Consider the following 16,757-nt stretch of genomic DNA (forward strand, 5'->3'; position numbering starts at 1 on the left):
GATTCAAAGTTTGGCGTAAGATAAATATTGTGTTATTGTATGTCTGCTGTTTTCTCAATCCTCTGTATAATTTATAACTCAAAAAAGATTCAAATTTTTGCTGATTTATCAGTGTGGTGTGTTCCTATCCACTGAAATACCGAGGAGCCGACAATAAGAGTCCTATAAACAATATATTGGTCAATGTCACTGTGGGTTGGTACACTTTCTCCATTTATTCCACAGGAAACATAACATTTTCCTTAGAAAAAAAGACCAGCATTTATATATCAACTTCTGTGAAAACTGGGCATTTGACAGCTGAAGTGTTATCACTTTTGTGACGTCATACAATCCCCCTCCTTCATGTTGTGTATAATGGCTGAAAAAGAATACTCCATGTGAATGTCATTCACACTGGATCCTCCCACAATGCTTTCATTGTCTGGAACTCGGACATCACACCCATTTTCGGGGAAGGGGAGTGACCTGATGGTCAGCTGATTAGGGACAAGGTCCATCCCTTCCTTCCGTGGCTGATCTCACTATTGCATGTACCACATACTCCAAAGATGTGCAGGTTAGGTGGATTGGCCATATCTTTTTATTAAAACAGTAAAAAATATAAACAAGGCCAAACGGTACAAACACTAATTTTGTCTTGGCGAAACAGGGTACCCTCCCCTCAGTACCAAATGTGCGGGGAGGGGGTTTGGATACTCTGATTATTAAAACAGTTCACAACACATTTCTGCAAAAAACAAATGGTACAAGCACAAAAGTTTGGGCTGGAGAGACTAGATATCCTCACCTCTGTACCAACAGAAAGGAAAGGAAGTGGGTAGTGGGGAGGGAGGGGAAAGGAGAGTGGTGGGGAGGGAGGGAGTTGGGGTGTTGGTGGAGGGGGATCCAATAGGGCACTGCCTGAACTATCTACGGAGGCAGAAAAATAAAACAGCCTTCATGCTAAATTGCCCCTCAGTGTCCAAAAGGTTAGGTGGGGTTACGGGGATAGGGTGGAAGATTGGCTTAAGTAGGATGCTCTTTCCAAGGGCTGGTGCAGACTCAATGGGCCAAATAGCTTACTTCCGCATTGTTAATTATATAATTCTCACACTGAGCGGGTGTTTATTGAGTGCAATTGATAATTTAGTAAATGGGATGTCACAGCCTTTAAGGGCTCACTGAATGCTTTTCAACTCATTCAGCTTCAATTCCCAAAACAACCTCTCTGGAATGCAGGGATCAGCTCTCCAGCTAATAAGCCCACCTGCTACTTTATATTGCTATCTGTTCTGACCTTTTTAAATCGTTAACATCAAAGTTATATTTCCAAAACTAAAACTGAATGGAGCCATGAACTAAGTATTCACAACATCTCCCATCAGAAGAAAATGGAAATGTGTCACCAAGTGATATACTTTGATTTAAATAGCCTAGAATATTACAATTTACAATATGTTATAGATCTTAACAATAATTTTATCGCATGCAATACACACAATAATCATCTTCCCAGTGTCCAATCAACTTCACAAGTTCATTAGCACTCTGTTGAATCCCCTGTCCAATTCAAGATGTAAATTATGTCTTTTTGTGATGTTTTCGGAGAGTTTTCTTACAATATTTATAGTGCAAAGTTCTGTCTACAAAAGAAAATTTTTCATTCTCATTCACAGGTGGATTTTGAAGCTCACTCTTTTAAATAGCTGGTCCTGATTTCAGCTTTTGAACCTCATTGGTTTCCATGTCTGTAGCTTTCTCAACTTTAAACTTGACAAAGAACGTCTCCGTTAAACCCAGAGTTACATTATCTCCTTCTTCTTTAGCTGTCAGCACAGCCTCATTCTTTTTTTAAAATAAAAAAAAATTCCAATTAAGTGGCAATTTAACGTGGCCTATCCATTTACTCTGCACATCTTTGGGTTGTGGGGGTCAGACCCACGCAGACACGGGGAGAATGTGGAAACTCCACACGGAGTGACCCAGGGCTGGCATCGAATCCTCAGCGCCGTTAGGCAGCAGTGCTAACCACTGTGCGACCGTGCTGTCCCGGCATAGCCTCATTTCTAAGTTCATTTTCCAATCTCGAACATTTTAACTTATTTTTTTGGGATAACTTCAGAATGGCTTCTTTTTGTGCCAAGACTTGTTCCTTCTTTGATCAAAATCCTCTCTGGCTATTACAAGAATTTATTTTACAATTCCTTCTTTGATCTGATGGCAAATGTGTGTGCAAAGTGGTTCAGCTTCTTGCAGTTAGAGCACTGCTTTCCCCACACTAAGCTCACAATTGAATTCTCACTCCCCTGTGTGGAGCCTCTGATGGAACAGAAGGTCCGAGGACCTCAAGTAGGATTTAGCACACACCTCACCTGGGAAAGGTTTCTCCCCTGCGTGAAGGCGTTGGTGCGAACAGAGGGATGATGAGTTTGGGAAAGATTGGTCACACATGTCATGAGTGAATGGCTTTTCCCCTGGGTGAATCCGTCGATGTTTGAGCAGATCCCAGGATTCCGCAAAGGTCTTGTCACACACCTCACACTTGAACGGTTTCTCCCCAGTGTGAATGTGTTGGTGTGCGCAGAGGGACGATGAGTATGAAAATGATTTATCACACACTTCGCACTTGAATGGTTTCTCCCCAGTGTGCATACGTTGGTGCCTCTGGAGATGAGATGATTGTGAGAACGATTTTTCACACACTTCACACTTGAACGGCTTCTCCCTGGTGTGACTACGTCGGTGTTTTACCAGCGTTGATGACTGTGTGAAGGCTTCATTACACAGCTCACACTTGAAGGGTTTCTCCCCTGTGTGCACTCTCTGGTGCCTCAAGAGATGATAGTTTTGGGAAAAAGCCATCTGACAAAATTGACACTTGAAGGGTTTCTCCCCCGTGTGAATCCTCTGGTGTATCAGGAGGGTTGACGATCTCGCGAAAGCTTTATCGCAAAACTCACAATTGAAGTGTTTCTCTCCTGTGTGGATTGTCTGATGTAACTGGAGGCTCCTTAAATTTGTGAAGACTTTATCACAAACATCACATTTGACCTCTTCTGCCCCTGTGTGAATGCGCTGGTGTTCACGGAGGTTAGTTAACGATGAGTATGATTTATCGCACACCTCGCACTTGAATGGCTTTTCCCCAGTGTGAATGCGTTGGTGTGTACGATAGGCTGATGACTGTCTGAATGATGTGTTACAAATCTCACATTTGAATGGTTTCTCCCCAGTGTGAAGGCGTTGGTGTTCACGGAGAGAGGATGGCTGTGAGAATGATTTGTCACACACCTCACAGGTGAATGGTTTCTCCCCAGTGTGAATGCGCAGATGTACACGGAGACTCCAGGACTGCGTGAATGCTTTACCACAAACCTTGCATGAAAACAGATTATCACGTTTTTGAATGCATTTGTGCACACGGAGATTTGATGACCAAGCAAAGGATTTGTCACACACCTTGCACGTGAATGGCTTCTCCCCTGTGTGAGTGTGTCGATGTTGCACAAGTGTTGATAACTTTGGGAAGGCTCGATCGCACACCTCACACTTGAATGATTTCTCTTCCATCAAGTTGTCCTTTTGTTAACAGTTCTGCATTAGATGGATCTTGAATATTGCGAGAGCCAATGAGCCTGTGGAACCCTCTTCACACTCGAACAGCCTCTTGCCTGTCGGAATGAGTCAGTGGTTCATGAGGCTCGATGAATGATTGAAGCTCTCACCACACTTGGAGCCCACTCACACTTCTTCCCAGCTTCACCGCGACCAATCACCCACAGCCGGACCTTCAGAAAGGTTGGTTTTCATGGAATGTTCCACACCACTGAGCAGTTTCAGATCTGATAATATGTCAATGTTCCCCTGACCCAATCGATTTAAGATGATGGTTTCACTGTCCAACCGTCTCTGTGTTGAGCTTAAGTAGTGTGACTCATCTTGTTTAGCTGAATTCTGTATAAAAGACAGACACAAAGTGCACTCAGTAAACTTTGCGCACGTGAAGGAGACACACCCTGAGTGAGTGAGACACAGCCAGAGTGGAAATTGGGCAGTGTGGTCATTAAAGAGGTAAGTTGTGAAATCAAAATCTTCAAAACTGTTTTTCAGTTTCTCAGCTGAGTCACTGAGTCAGTGTCTGATTCAGTATGAATCTGAAGTAAGGCCTTTGACAAGGTCCCTCATGGTAGACTGGTACAAAAGGTCACACAGGATCAGAGGTGAGCTGGCAAGATGGATACAGAACTGGCTAGGTCATAGAAAACAGAGAGTAGCAATGGAAGGGTGCTTTTCTGATTAGAGGGTTGTGACAAGTGGTGTTCCGCAGGGATCAGTGTTGGGACTTTTGCTGTTCGTAGTATATATAAATGATTTGGAGGAAAATGTAACTGGTCTCATTCGTAACTTTGCGGACGACACAAAGGTTGGTGGGATTGCAGATAGCGATGAGGATTGTCAGAGGATACAGCAGGATTTAGATTGTTTGGAGACTTGGGCGGAGAGATGGCAGATGGAGTTTAATCCGGACAAATGTGAGGTAATGCATTTTGGAAGGTTTAATGCAGGTAGGGAATATACAGTGAATGGTAGAACCCGCAGGAGCATTGAAAGTCAGAGAGATCTAGGTCCACAGGTCACTGAAAGGGGCAACAGAGGTAGAGACGGTAGTCAAGAAGGCATACGGCATGCTTGCCTTCATTGGCTGGGGCATTGAGTATAGAAATTGGCAAGTCATGTTGCAGTTGTACAGAACCTTAGTTAGGCCACACTTGGAGTACAGTGTTCAAGTGTGGTCACCACACAACCAGAAAGATGTGGAGGTTTTAGAGGGGGTGCAGAAGAGATTTATCAGGATGTTGCCTGGTATGGAGGGCATTAGCTATGAGGAGAGGTTGAATAAACTTGGTTTGTTCTCACTGGAACGAAGAAGATTGAGGGGCGACCTGATTGAGGTCTACAAAATTATGAGGAGCGTAGAACAGAGTGGATGGTCAGAGGTTTTTTTTCCCAGGGTCGAGGGGTCAATTACTAGGGGGCATAGGTTTAAGGTGCGAGGGGCAAGGTTTAGAGGAGATGTACGAGGCAAGTTTTTTTTACACAGAGGGTAGTGGGTGCCTGGAACTCGCTGCCGGAGCAGATGGTGGAGCAAGGACGATAGTGACGTTTAAGGGGCATCTTGACAAATACATGAATAGGATGGGAATAGAGGGATACGGACCCAGGAAGTGTGGGAGATTTTAGTTTAGATGGGCAGCATGGTCGGCACAGGCTTGGAGGGCCGAAGGGCAGGTACTCTTTCCTGGGGTGAAGGGGTCAGTCACTCGGAGGCATAGGTTTACGGTCCGTGGGGCAAAGTTTAGAGGAGATGTGTGAGCCGTTTTTTTTTTACACAAGGTGGTGAGCGCCTGGAACGCGGTGTCAGGAGAGGTTGCGGAACAAAAAAAGAGTGGCTAAGGTCCTTTAGAGGATGAGAAGGGAGTATTAATAATGGGAGATGAGGAAATGGCTGAGGAACTGAACAGGTTTTTTGGGTCGGTCTTCACAGTGGAAGACACAAATAACATGCCAGCGACTGATAGAAATGAGGCTATGATAGGTGAGGACCTTGAGAGGATTGTTATCGCTAAGGAGGTAGTGACGGGAAAACTAATGGGGCTAAAGGTAGAAAGTCTCCTGGCCCTGATGGAATGCATCCCAGAGTGCTAAAAGAGATGGCTAGGGAAATTGCAGATGCACTAGTGATAATTTACCGAAATTCACTAGACTCTGGGGTGGTCCCGGTGGATTGGAAATTAGCAAACGTGACGCCACTGTTTAAAAAAGGAGGTAGGCAGAAAGCAGGAAATTATAGGCCAGTGAGTTTAACTTCGGTAATAGGGAAGATGCTGGAATCTATCATCAAGGAAGAAATTGCGAGGCATCAGGATAGAAATTGTCCCATTGGGCAGACGCAGCATGGGTTATTTTCTCGTAGGTTCCATTACATACTGTTCTAGGAAACTATCGCGGATACATTCTATAAACTCCTCCTCAAGGTTGCCTTGGTTGAGACCTGGTTAAATTGTCCCATTGGGCAGACGCAGCATGGGTTCATAAAGGGCAGGTCGTGCCTAACTAATTTAGTGGAATTTTTTGAGGACATTACCAGTGCAGTAGATAACGGGGAGCCAATGGATGTGGTATATCTGGATTTCCAGAAAGCCTTTGACAAGGTGCCACACAAAAGGTTGCTGCATAAGATAAAGATGCATGGCATTAAGGGTAAAGTAGTAGCATGGATAGAGGATTGGTTAATTAATAGAAAGCAAAGAGTGGGGATTAATGGGTGTTTGTCTGGTTGGCAATCAGTAGCTAGTGGTGTCCCTCAGGGATCTGTGTTGGGCCCACAATTGTTCACAATTTACATAGATGATTTGGAGTTGGGGACCAAGGGCAATGTGTCCAAGTTTGCAGATGACACTAAGATGAGTGGTAAAGCGAAAAGTGCAGAGGATACTGGAAGTCTGCAGAGGGATTTGGATAGGTTCAGTGAATGGGCTCGGGTCTGGCAGATGGAATACAATGTTGACAAATGTGAGGTTATCCATTTTGGTAGGAATAACAGCAAACGGGATTATTATTTAAACAATAAAATATTAAAGCATGCCGCTGTGCAGAGAGACCTGGGTGTGCTAGTGCATGAGTCACAGAAAGTTGGTTTGCAGGTGCAACAGGTGATTAAGAAGGCAAATGGAATTTTGTCCTTCATTGCTAGAGGGATGGAGTTTAAGACTAGGGAGGTTATGTTGCAATTGTATAAGGTGTTAGTGAGGCCACACTAACTATTGTGTTCAGTTTTGGTCTCCTTACTTGAAAAAGGACGTACTGGCGCTGGAGGGTGTGCAGAGGAGATTCACGAGGTTAATCCCAGAGCTGAAGGGGTTGGATTACGAGGAGAGGTTGAGTAGACTGGGACTGTACTCGTTGGAATTTAGAAGGATGAGGGGGGATCTTATAGAAACATATAAAATTATGTAGGGAATAGATAGGATAGATGTGGACAATTCACTATGAGATTATGTCATGCTGGTGAAGACCAGTTTTACCCTTGGAGAATGGGCGCGATTCTCCGGCCTCATTGCGCTCTCGCTCGAGCGAAACGAGGCCGGCGGATGGCAGGAGAGGCCGAAAATGAGAACTGTGCCAGACGCCAAATCATAATCCCGCCATAGCGCGGTGAGAATCATCACCGCTTAAGCCCTATTTCTATACAATTAACGTGAGTGACCCCATATCCGACGGCCTCCCGTGCTTCAGCAGCCTCCCAAGTTGGCGCCGATTAGTACTCCCTTTTAAAAAGGTGAACCTGGTGGAAGGGCTTCTGTGGGAAGCCGAGGAGGTGAGTAGCCATCTTTGATCACAAGCCTTCGGGCATTGGGCTTGCTGCCCCAGTGCTTGGTGGGGGGTGGATCAACATGGGAAAGTGGGTGGGGGGCAGCTGCGCGTGGCATCACCATGCCAACCCCTGATTCATGTACCCATTCCAGGGGCATCCCTTGTTCTTGCCCGTCTGCGCAACCGACCACCCATAACCCCCACTGACGGAGGAGGCCTCTGGCCGTGCGGGGGAAGGTAATAGGGAATTTGCAATCGTGGTTAAGTGAGCGCTTCACACAACCCCAAGTGGATTCTGTGGGTAGACATGTGTGAGTAATGTAGCATGTGAAAGTCATTGCCGATCATTCCAATCACACTGTGATGACTGGACACTGTGCCTCAACCATGCGGGCAGCAACACCACAAACGCAGCAGCCAACATCTTAACATCCAGGTGATGGTACACAGCTCTGGGGACACGTCCATGGTCAGAAGGTGGGCGAGTTTAACGGGGAGAAGGACCAGCATCCAGTCCAGTTATGTCCAAGTGTCTGGATGCCGGGTCTGGTGAGGGGGCCCGATGGGGGAAGGGAGAATCCCAGGGTGGGAGTTACCGCTGTTTGTCAGTGTAACACCCTCTCCCAATTCCTTACAGATATTGAATGGTATGGACAGTATATTGGACCTCTCAGAACAGGCTCTAGTGGTGCTACTGGTAGGCCAGGTGGCCAGACACCGTAGACAGCAGCAGCAGCAGCGTATGTAGATGCTAGAGGTGGCAGCCCATGTGCTGGACCCACCCCACACCAGAGGAGCCGGCCACCCTTCAGGCCAGAGAGGGACCCAGAGGGGGGGTCCGCGAAAGCCCAGGGTGTACAGGCGTCACTGGTCCTTTGAACAAATGACGGGCAGCTTGTGCCGCAGGAGGCTCCGCCTCAACAAGGAGACGGTGCAACACCTGTGTCATGTCCTTGTGGACTTGGCACCACATGGAGGAGGACACCCGATGGCCCTCAAGGTCACTGCAGCCCTGAACCTTTATGCCTTGGGATCATTCCAAGGCTCGAGGGGGAACCTGTGTGGCATCTCGCAGGCCACAGTCCACAGGTACATTCGACAGGTTACCTGGATGCCTGTTTCCCGGGTGGAAAACTATATCAACTTTGACATAGACCAAGCCCAACAAGATGCCCGGGCAGCAGGATTTTCCACCACCGCCGGGATGCCCCTGGTCCAGGGGCTGATAGACTGTGTGTATGTCACCTTGCACTCACTGGGCCAGCTGGGAGTGCCCTACGTTAACAGGAAGGGTTTCAACTCCCTGAACATGCAGCTCGTGTGTGACTATCACATGAAGATCATACACGCGTGCATTATTATTGTCACAAGTAGGCTTACATTATCACTACAATTAAGTTACTGTGAAAAGCCCCCAGTCGCCACATTCCAGTGCCTGTTCGGGTAAACAGAGAGAATTCAGAAGTCTAATTCACCCAACAGCACGTCTTTCAGGACTTGTGGGAGGAAACCGGATAAACCGGGAGGAAACTCACGCAGACACAGGGAGAACATGCAGACTCTGCACAGACAGTGACCCAAGTCGGGAATTGAACCTTGGACCCTGGCGCTGTGAAGCAACAGTGCAAACCACTGTGCTGCCATGTCGCCACCAGAGAGTGTGCACAACAGCTAAATCCTGGGGCAGTCAGACATCCACCGGCCTCTCCGAGGATGGGTGGATGGCTCTTGGTGGAATTAAGTGGTACCCACTGAGGACCTGGCTAATGACGCCAGTACGCAGGCCGGAGACCTGATACAATGAGGCCCGTCTCATTGCATGGTGCATCGGACTGCTCAAAATGCAATTCCGATGCTTCGACTGCTCCTGCGGTGCCCTGCAATACACCGCCCGGAGGGCTGTCTGCTTTTTGGTGGTCTGTGTGTCCTCCACAACCTGGCACAGCACAAGGGCGGTGTGCTGGAGGTTGGGGATGAGGAACATGTGCTCATCAAGAAGGAGTACGAGGATAAAGAGGAGCCGTCGGACCAGCTAGAGGACGATCCCGGAAATTCCCGGAGGACCAGCCGGAGGCTGCAGGACAGGCGTCCGGCAAGCCCTTAGGCCAGGGTGGTCTTCACAGTCACCCACTTCACAAAGGACATGGCTTGTCCATCACCCTTACCCACCACTCCACTCCCCCCCCCCCCCCCAAAGGGTCTGTGTCACATCACTCCAGGGTGCTGGGACTGTGTTGGCACTGTCAGTGGGTCACTGTCGGCGGCAGGGGGTGATGATAACCCGCATAGAGCTTAGCGCCGATCCTCAATCTATGGCAGTCTGACCCCTGCCTGTCTGCTGAGAACTCACTCACAGCCGGGGTGCCGGGGAGGGGGAGGTGCCTGGAGAGATTTGCCAAGGGTTCGGAGGTCAGCCCTCATTGCGGACGAAAGTGACAGAGGTGTCATAGTGATTGTGGCCAAGGGTGTTTAATGTGTCACCGGTGTCTAATAATGTCCCGCTCTCCCAATGCTGCAGCTCCATTCTCCCCACCACACCCTCACCCAGCAACCCCCACCTCCTACCTATCCCCCCACCACCCTCTTCCCCCTCACCCAGTGCACTAAGTGATCCTCAACGTGCTTAACTTTACTTGCTGTGCCGCTACAAGATGTGCAAAAGATGTGCTGTGCCAGGTTGTGGAGGGCACATAGACCACCACAAAGCAGACAGCCCTCCGGGCGGTGTACTGCAGGGCACCGCCGGAGCAGTCGAAGCATCGGAATTGCACCTTGGGCAGTCCGATGCACCATGCAATGACAGCCCGGGTGGCCACACGGGCCTCGTTATATCAAGTCTCCGGACTCCATACTGGCGTCATTAGCCAGGTCCTCAGATGTCCAAAGATGTGGTTAGGTGGATTGGCCGTGCTAAATTGCTCCTTAGTGTCCAAAAAGGTTAGGTGGTGTTACTGGGTTACGGAGATAGGGTGGAGGCATGGGCGATGTAATGCAACTTATTCTGATATCATGACAATGTATTTACAGATACGGAGGTAGGGTGCTCTTTCCAAGGGCTGGTGCAGACTCGATGGGCCGAATGACTGCACTGTAAATTCTATCATACATCTTGGGGTGTCCCAAGGATGCACATCTGAAATGGAGGTAGCCAGCTGCTTACCACATCCCATGACCTTCGATGTCCCTGGTGGGCATCCCTGGGAGCTCTGGGGCCAGGCACACTTGTCGCCGGCACATGCACTGCCGTGCCGCCCTGCCCGTGTGCCCGCGACACAGCCTGATCAGAGGGGTGGGTCTCAGGGGAGCTGGCAGCCACCAGCCCCACCCCATGGGACTGGTCCGGGTTGCACACAGCACCCTCTCCTCACACCCGTTGCCCATAGGGCCCAGGGTTCACCTCGGGACGGAGGGGCAGCTGGTTCGAGCCCCGGCTGCCCCGCATCATCTGGCTCTGCAAGCCTTGACGGTTCCCCATGGTCTGCACCATGGTGTCGACGCCCTCAGCGATGCTCGTTAGTGACTTGGGCATGCTCTGCAACGCCTCGGCAACACCCACCTGCTACTGGGACAAGCTGCGTAGCACCTTGGCCATTCTCATCTGACAGCAGGACATGTCTCTCAGCATCTCATCAAGGTCAACCTGGTACTGGGTCACATCCCCAGCGAGTCGGACATTGTGCCAAGGTCCTCAGCTATGGCTGTCAGTCTGTACCACGACATGAACACTTCCACTAACGGTGCCGATGTTATGTCCATGCTCTCCACTACAGTCACCACACGAGCAGTGTTGGTCTCGGTGCCACACATTGCCGGTGACATCTTCTGCACTTTTAGCATCTGGGACTCCTCCAATCAGCTATGGACCTGCTGGAGTGTTGCTGACATCTCCCTCTGAATGTCCCGGCCGTTCCCTAATGTCTACAACAGCTCCGGGTAAACCCATTCCCTCGGCTCAGCATTGCCTGGGATCCAGCTGTGTCCTGGGATCCAGCAGACCTCCGACTACTGTCTCGCCTGGGCATTCCAGCCTCCACTGATGTACAAGTGTGGAGCTCACCAGGTTGTGCTCCAGAAGCCTGTTCATTAACGTTTCCCACTGAGGTTTGTTTGTCTGTGCTGGTGGAGGGTGGGGATGACAGCTGTGATGCGTCGATCGTGGCACCCTCTGAGTTTCTCTCCGCGAGGTGGTCTCATGGGAGGCAAGGGATGGGCCACCTCGAATGGGCGGTGCCATCAGCTGGAGGACCTGTGGTCAGTAGCAGGGATGGGTCAGTCAGTAGGGCAATAACGACTCATGTTTGACAGGTCCTCTGGGTGGGACCAAGTGGACCCTCGCCTCGGCGGCGTGTGCCAACTTAAGCCTTGGTAACCGCTCTGCCCTCTGCCACCCTAGTCACCTCCAGGACCCGTTCCTCGAAGATGGTGAGACTTTGTATGTGGGGCATGCCTCTGCCAGTCTGGGCCCTCTCCCAGCGATTGTGGGAGAGCTTCTCCTGCAGAACATAGAACACTACAGCGCAGTACGGGCCCTTCGGCCCTCGATGTTGCGCCGACCTGTGAAACCTTCTGAAGCCTATCTGACCTACACTATTCCATTTTCATCCATATGTCTATGCAGTGACCACTTAAATGCCCTTAAAGTTGGCGAGTCTACTACTGTTGCAGGCAGGGCGTTCCACACCCCTACTACTCTCTGAGTAAAGAAACTGCCTCTGACATCTGTCCTATATCTACCACCCCTCAATTTAAAGCTATGTCCCCTCGTGTTGGTCATCACCATCCGCGGAAAAAGACTCTCACTGTCCACCCTATCTAACCCTCTGACTATCTTATATGTCTCCATTAAGTCACCTCTCAGACTTCTCCTCTCTAACGAAAACAACCTCAAGTCCCTGAGCCTTTCCTCGTAAGACCTTCCCTCCATACCAGGCAACATCCTAGTAAATCTCCTCTGAACCCTTTCCAAAGCTTCCACATCCTTCCTATAATGTGGTGACCAGAACTGCACGCAGTACTCCAGGAGCGGCCGCACCAGAGTTATGTACAGCTGCAGCATGACCTTGTGGCTCCGAAACTCAATCCCCCTACTGATAAAGGCTAGCACACCATATGCCTCCTTAGCAGCCCTATTAACCTGGGTGGCAACTTTCAGGGATTTATGTACCTGGATGCCGAGATCTCTCTGTTCATCTACGCTACCAAGAATCTTACCATTAGCCCAGTACTCTGCATTCCTGTTACTCCTTCCAAAGTGAACCGCCTCACACTTTTCCGCATTAAACTCCATCTGCCACCTCTCAGCCCAGCTCTGCAGCTTATCTATGTCCCTCTGTATCCTATAACATCCTTCAGCACTGTCCACAACTCCACCGACCTTCGTGTCATCTGCAAATTTACTAACCCATCCTTCTACACCCTCTTCCAGGTCATTTATAAAAATGACAAACAGCAGTGGCCCCAAAACAGATCCTTGCGGTACACCACTAGTAACTGAACTCCAGGATGAACATTTGCCATCAACCACCACCCTCTGTCTTCTTTCAGCGAGCCAATTACTGATCCAAACCGCTAAATCACCTTCAATCCCATACTTCCTTATTTTCTGCAATAGCCTACCGTGGGGAACCTTATCAAACGCCTTACTAAAATCCATATACACATCAACCGCTTTACCCTCATCCACCTGTTTAGTCACCTTCTCAAAAAACTAAATAAGGTTTGTGAGGCATGACCTACCCTTCACAAAACCATGTTGACTATCGCTAATCAACTTGTTCTTTTCAAGATGATTATAAACCCTATCTCTTATAACCTTTTTCAACATTTTACCCACAACCGAAGTAAGGCTGACAGGTCTATAATTACCAGGGTTGTCTCTACTCCCCTTCTTGAACAAGGGGACAACATTTGCTATCCTCCAGTCTTCCGGCACTATTCCTGTTGATAAAGATCAAGGACAAAGGCTCTGCAATCTCCTCCCTGGCTTCCCAGAGAATCCTAGGATAAATCCCATCTGGCCCAGGGGACTTATCTATTTTGACATTTTCTAAAATTGATAACATCTCCTCCTTTTGAACCTCAATTCCATCTAGCCTGGTCGACTGAACCCGAGTATTCTCCTCAACAACATTGTCTTTCTCCAGTGTAAACACTGATGAAAAATATCCATTTAACGCTTCCCCTATCTCCTCTGATTCCACACACAACTTTCCACTACTACCCTTGATTGGCCCTAATCTACTCTCGTCATTCTTTTGTTCCTGATATACCTATAGAAAGCCTTAGGGTTTTCCTTGATCCTATCCGCCAACGACTTTTCGTGTCCTCTCCTCGCTCTTCTTAACTCTCCCTTTAGGTCCTTCCTGGCTAACCTGTAACTCTCAAGTGCCCTAACTGAGCCTTCATGTCTCATCCTAACATAAGCCTTCTTCTTCCTCTTGACAAGTGCTTCAACTTCCTTAGTAAACCACGGTTCCCTTGCTCGACAACTTCCTCCCTGCTGACAGGTACATACTTATCAAGGACTTATCAAGGATTGCAGTAGCTGTTCTTTGAAAAAGCTCCACATTTCGATTGTACCCATCCCCTGCAGTTTCCTTCCCCATCCTAAATCTTGCCTAATAGCATCATAATTGCCTTTCCCCCAGCTATAATTCTTGCCTTGCGGAATATACCTATCCCTGCCCATTGCTAAAGTAAACATAACCGAATTGTGATCACTATCACCAAAGTGCTCACCTACATCTAAATCTAACACCTGGCCGGGTTCATTACCCAGCACCAAATCCAATGTGGCATCGCCCCTTGTTGGCCTGTCTACATACTGTGTCAGAAAACCCTCCTGCACACACTACACAAAAACTGACCCATCTATAGTACTATAGTATTTCCAGTCAATATTTGGAAAGTTAAAGTCCCCCATAACAACTACCCTGTTACTCTCGCTCCTGTCGAGAATCATCTTTGCAATCCTTTCCTCTACATCTCTGGAACTATTCGGAGGTCTATGGACAACTGCCAACAGGGTGACCTCTCCTCTCCTGTTCCTAACCTCAGCCCATACTACCTCAGTACACGAGTCCTCAAACGTCCTTTCTACCGCCGTAATACTTTCCTTGATTAACAATGCCACACACCCCCCTCTTTTACCATCTGCTCTGTTCTTACAGAAACATCTAAATCCTGGAACCTGCAACAACCATTCCTGTCCCTGCTCTACCCATGTCTCTGAAATCGCCATAACATCGAGATCCCAGGTACCAACCCATGCTGCAAGCTCACCCACCTTATTCCGGATGCTCCTGGCGTTGAAGTAGACACACATCAAACCAGCGTCTTGCTTGCCGGTGTCCTCTTTCGAACTTTTAACCCTATCCCTGACCTCACTACTCTCAACATCCTGTACACTGGGACTACAATTTGGGTTCCCATCCCCCTGCTGAATTAGTTTAAACCCCCCCCGAAGAGCACTAGCAAATCTCCCCCCCAGGATATTGGTACCCCTCTGGTTCAGGTGAAGACCATCCTGTTTGTAGAGGTCCCACGTACCCCAGAATGAGCCCCAATTATCCAGGAAACCAAAACCCTCCCTCCTGCACCATCCCTGTAGCCACGTGTTCAACTCCTCCCTCTCCTTATTTCTCACTTCGCTTGCACGTGGCATGGGTAACAACACAGAGATAACAACTCTGTTTGTTCTATCTCTCAGCTTCCACCCTAGCTCCCTGAATTTCTGTCTCAAATCCCCAACTCTCTTCCTACCTATGTCGTTGGTACCTACGTGGACCACGACTTGGGGCTGCTCCTCCTCCCCCTTAAGGATCCCAAAAACATGATCAGAGACATCACGAACCCTGGCACCTGGGAGGCAACACACCAACCGTGAGTCTCTTTCGTTCCCACAGAACCTCCTGTCTGTTCCTCTAACTATGGAGTCCCCAATGACAAGTGCTCTGTTCCTCTTCTCCCTTCCCTTCTGAGCAACAGGGACAGACTCTGTGCCAGGGACCTGTGCCCCATTGCTTACCCCTGGTAAGTCGTCCCCCGCAACAGTATCCCTGCACTGCCTGCCGGTTCCCTCTCCCTCCCCAGAGACACATGTGTGCTTCACAAAAGTGGGAGGGGGAGTGAGAAGGGAGGGTGGAGAGGGGGTTGGTTGCGTGGGAGTGGAAAGGTCTCGGTTGCGCGGTGTTGGTGTCAACTCACCCGTGCTGCCTGGTGTAGGTTGACCTTCTTGCGACACTGGAGGCCAGTCCTCCTGGTCACACTCCCAGAGTTCACGGCTGCCACCACTTCATCCCCGGAAGCATTGGCTGCCCTGTGCCTCATTCTCCATGACCCTCAGGGGAACAGGACATCCATCCTGGCCTCCACCGCATCAGGGAACCTCCCTAAATCTGCACCCCAAATTGTGGGGTCAGTCATCTCGACGCCATGACTGTGAGCTGAGTGCAGTTAGCTGTTTAAATGCTGCTTGACCTTGTCAGCGGGCAGCTGGCGAGGGCGGTCCCGGCAAATTGACTGGTGAGCCTTCATTTGTGGCAAGAAGCCCAAGGGGCTGTGTTAGGTGGACTAATTAAGTGGACTAATTAGGTGGACCAACTGGGAAGCTCACAGCACTTCCCGCTCGCTACCACACTTAGAAATCTTTCTGGAGAATCGTACCCAATGTGTTTAATATAAAAAACACAAAGCAGGAATGTTAATTCAGTGAAAATTTTGAATTTTCTCCCCTTATTTTCCAAAATTATTTGACGAAAACACACTGCTTAGGTGTGGTTTAGCACAGGGCTAAATGGATGGCTTTGAAAGCAGACCAAGGCAGGCCAGCAGCACGGTTCAATTCCCATACCAGCCTCCCCGAACAGGCCAAATGTGGCGACTCGGGGCTTTTCACAGTAACTTCATTTGAAGCCGACTTGTGACAATAAGCGATTTCCATTTTCATTTCAAGTGCTGGAAGCGGAGGTAAACATTACTCTAGTGAAGCTGATTAAAGGCTTCTGGTTTATCCTGGGAATCAGATACACTGCCCTCACTCAGGCTGCACATCCCAAATTCAGCTCACAGCACTGGGCAAAAGTATCAAATCCAAGCCCAGGCTTTTGGGAAAGGCCGAGGCCTTCAGGTAAAATCTTTAAAGACATTTGAATAAATGTGTCTCTGCCCCTCCCAGATAATTACACCTCACCTTCTCACATTCAGTAATGACCCATCAACAAATCTCAGCCTGTAAATCAGAAGGGAAATACTTCCAATAAACACCCTCAATATCCAACACAGCCAATCAGTCAGCTCAGCACAAAGCAGCGAGTAAACAGGTCTCTGAGCTGCATCTTCTCACACAGCACAAGGGGCATTTCCACACCTGATTGCCCACAGAATAGTCAGACTGCCTGAAC

At 48.9% G+C, this 16,757-nt stretch overlaps 3 protein-coding genes across 5 annotated transcripts in view; all 3 read right to left on the minus strand.

Moving 5' to 3' along the window:
* The window catches only part of LOC119971546 (zinc finger E-box-binding homeobox 1-like), a 703,616-nt gene that overhangs the window by 240,770 nt on the left and 446,089 nt on the right, over positions 1-16,757 (minus strand). The window lies entirely within an intron of this gene.
* On the minus strand, positions 940-14,705 carry LOC119971544 (zinc finger protein 271-like). The gene is made up of 2 exons (XM_038807209.1): positions 14,642-14,705; positions 940-3,936 (listed from the first exon to the last, which is right to left on the minus strand). Exon 2 carries the CDS (start codon positions 3,550-3,552, stop codon positions 2,281-2,283), a length of 1,272 nt encoding a protein of 423 aa, XP_038663137.1. The 5' UTR covers positions 3,553-3,936; positions 14,642-14,705; the 3' UTR covers positions 940-2,280.
* The window catches only part of LOC119970912 (basic proline-rich protein-like), a gene marked incomplete at its 5' end in the record, with an annotated part of 44,732 nt that continues 31,716 nt past the window's right edge, over positions 3,742-16,757 (minus strand). The window contains one exon of the mRNA XM_038806022.1: positions 3,742-3,936. Within this exon, the coding sequence (XP_038661950.1) occupies positions 3,742-3,936 (195 nt within the window). The remainder of the gene's footprint in view (positions 3,937-16,757) is intronic.

Source organism: Scyliorhinus canicula, chromosome 9 (assembly GCF_902713615.1).
Source record: "Scyliorhinus canicula chromosome 9, sScyCan1.1, whole genome shotgun sequence".
Classification (NCBI taxonomy): Eukaryota; Metazoa; Chordata; class Chondrichthyes; order Carcharhiniformes; family Scyliorhinidae; genus Scyliorhinus; species Scyliorhinus canicula.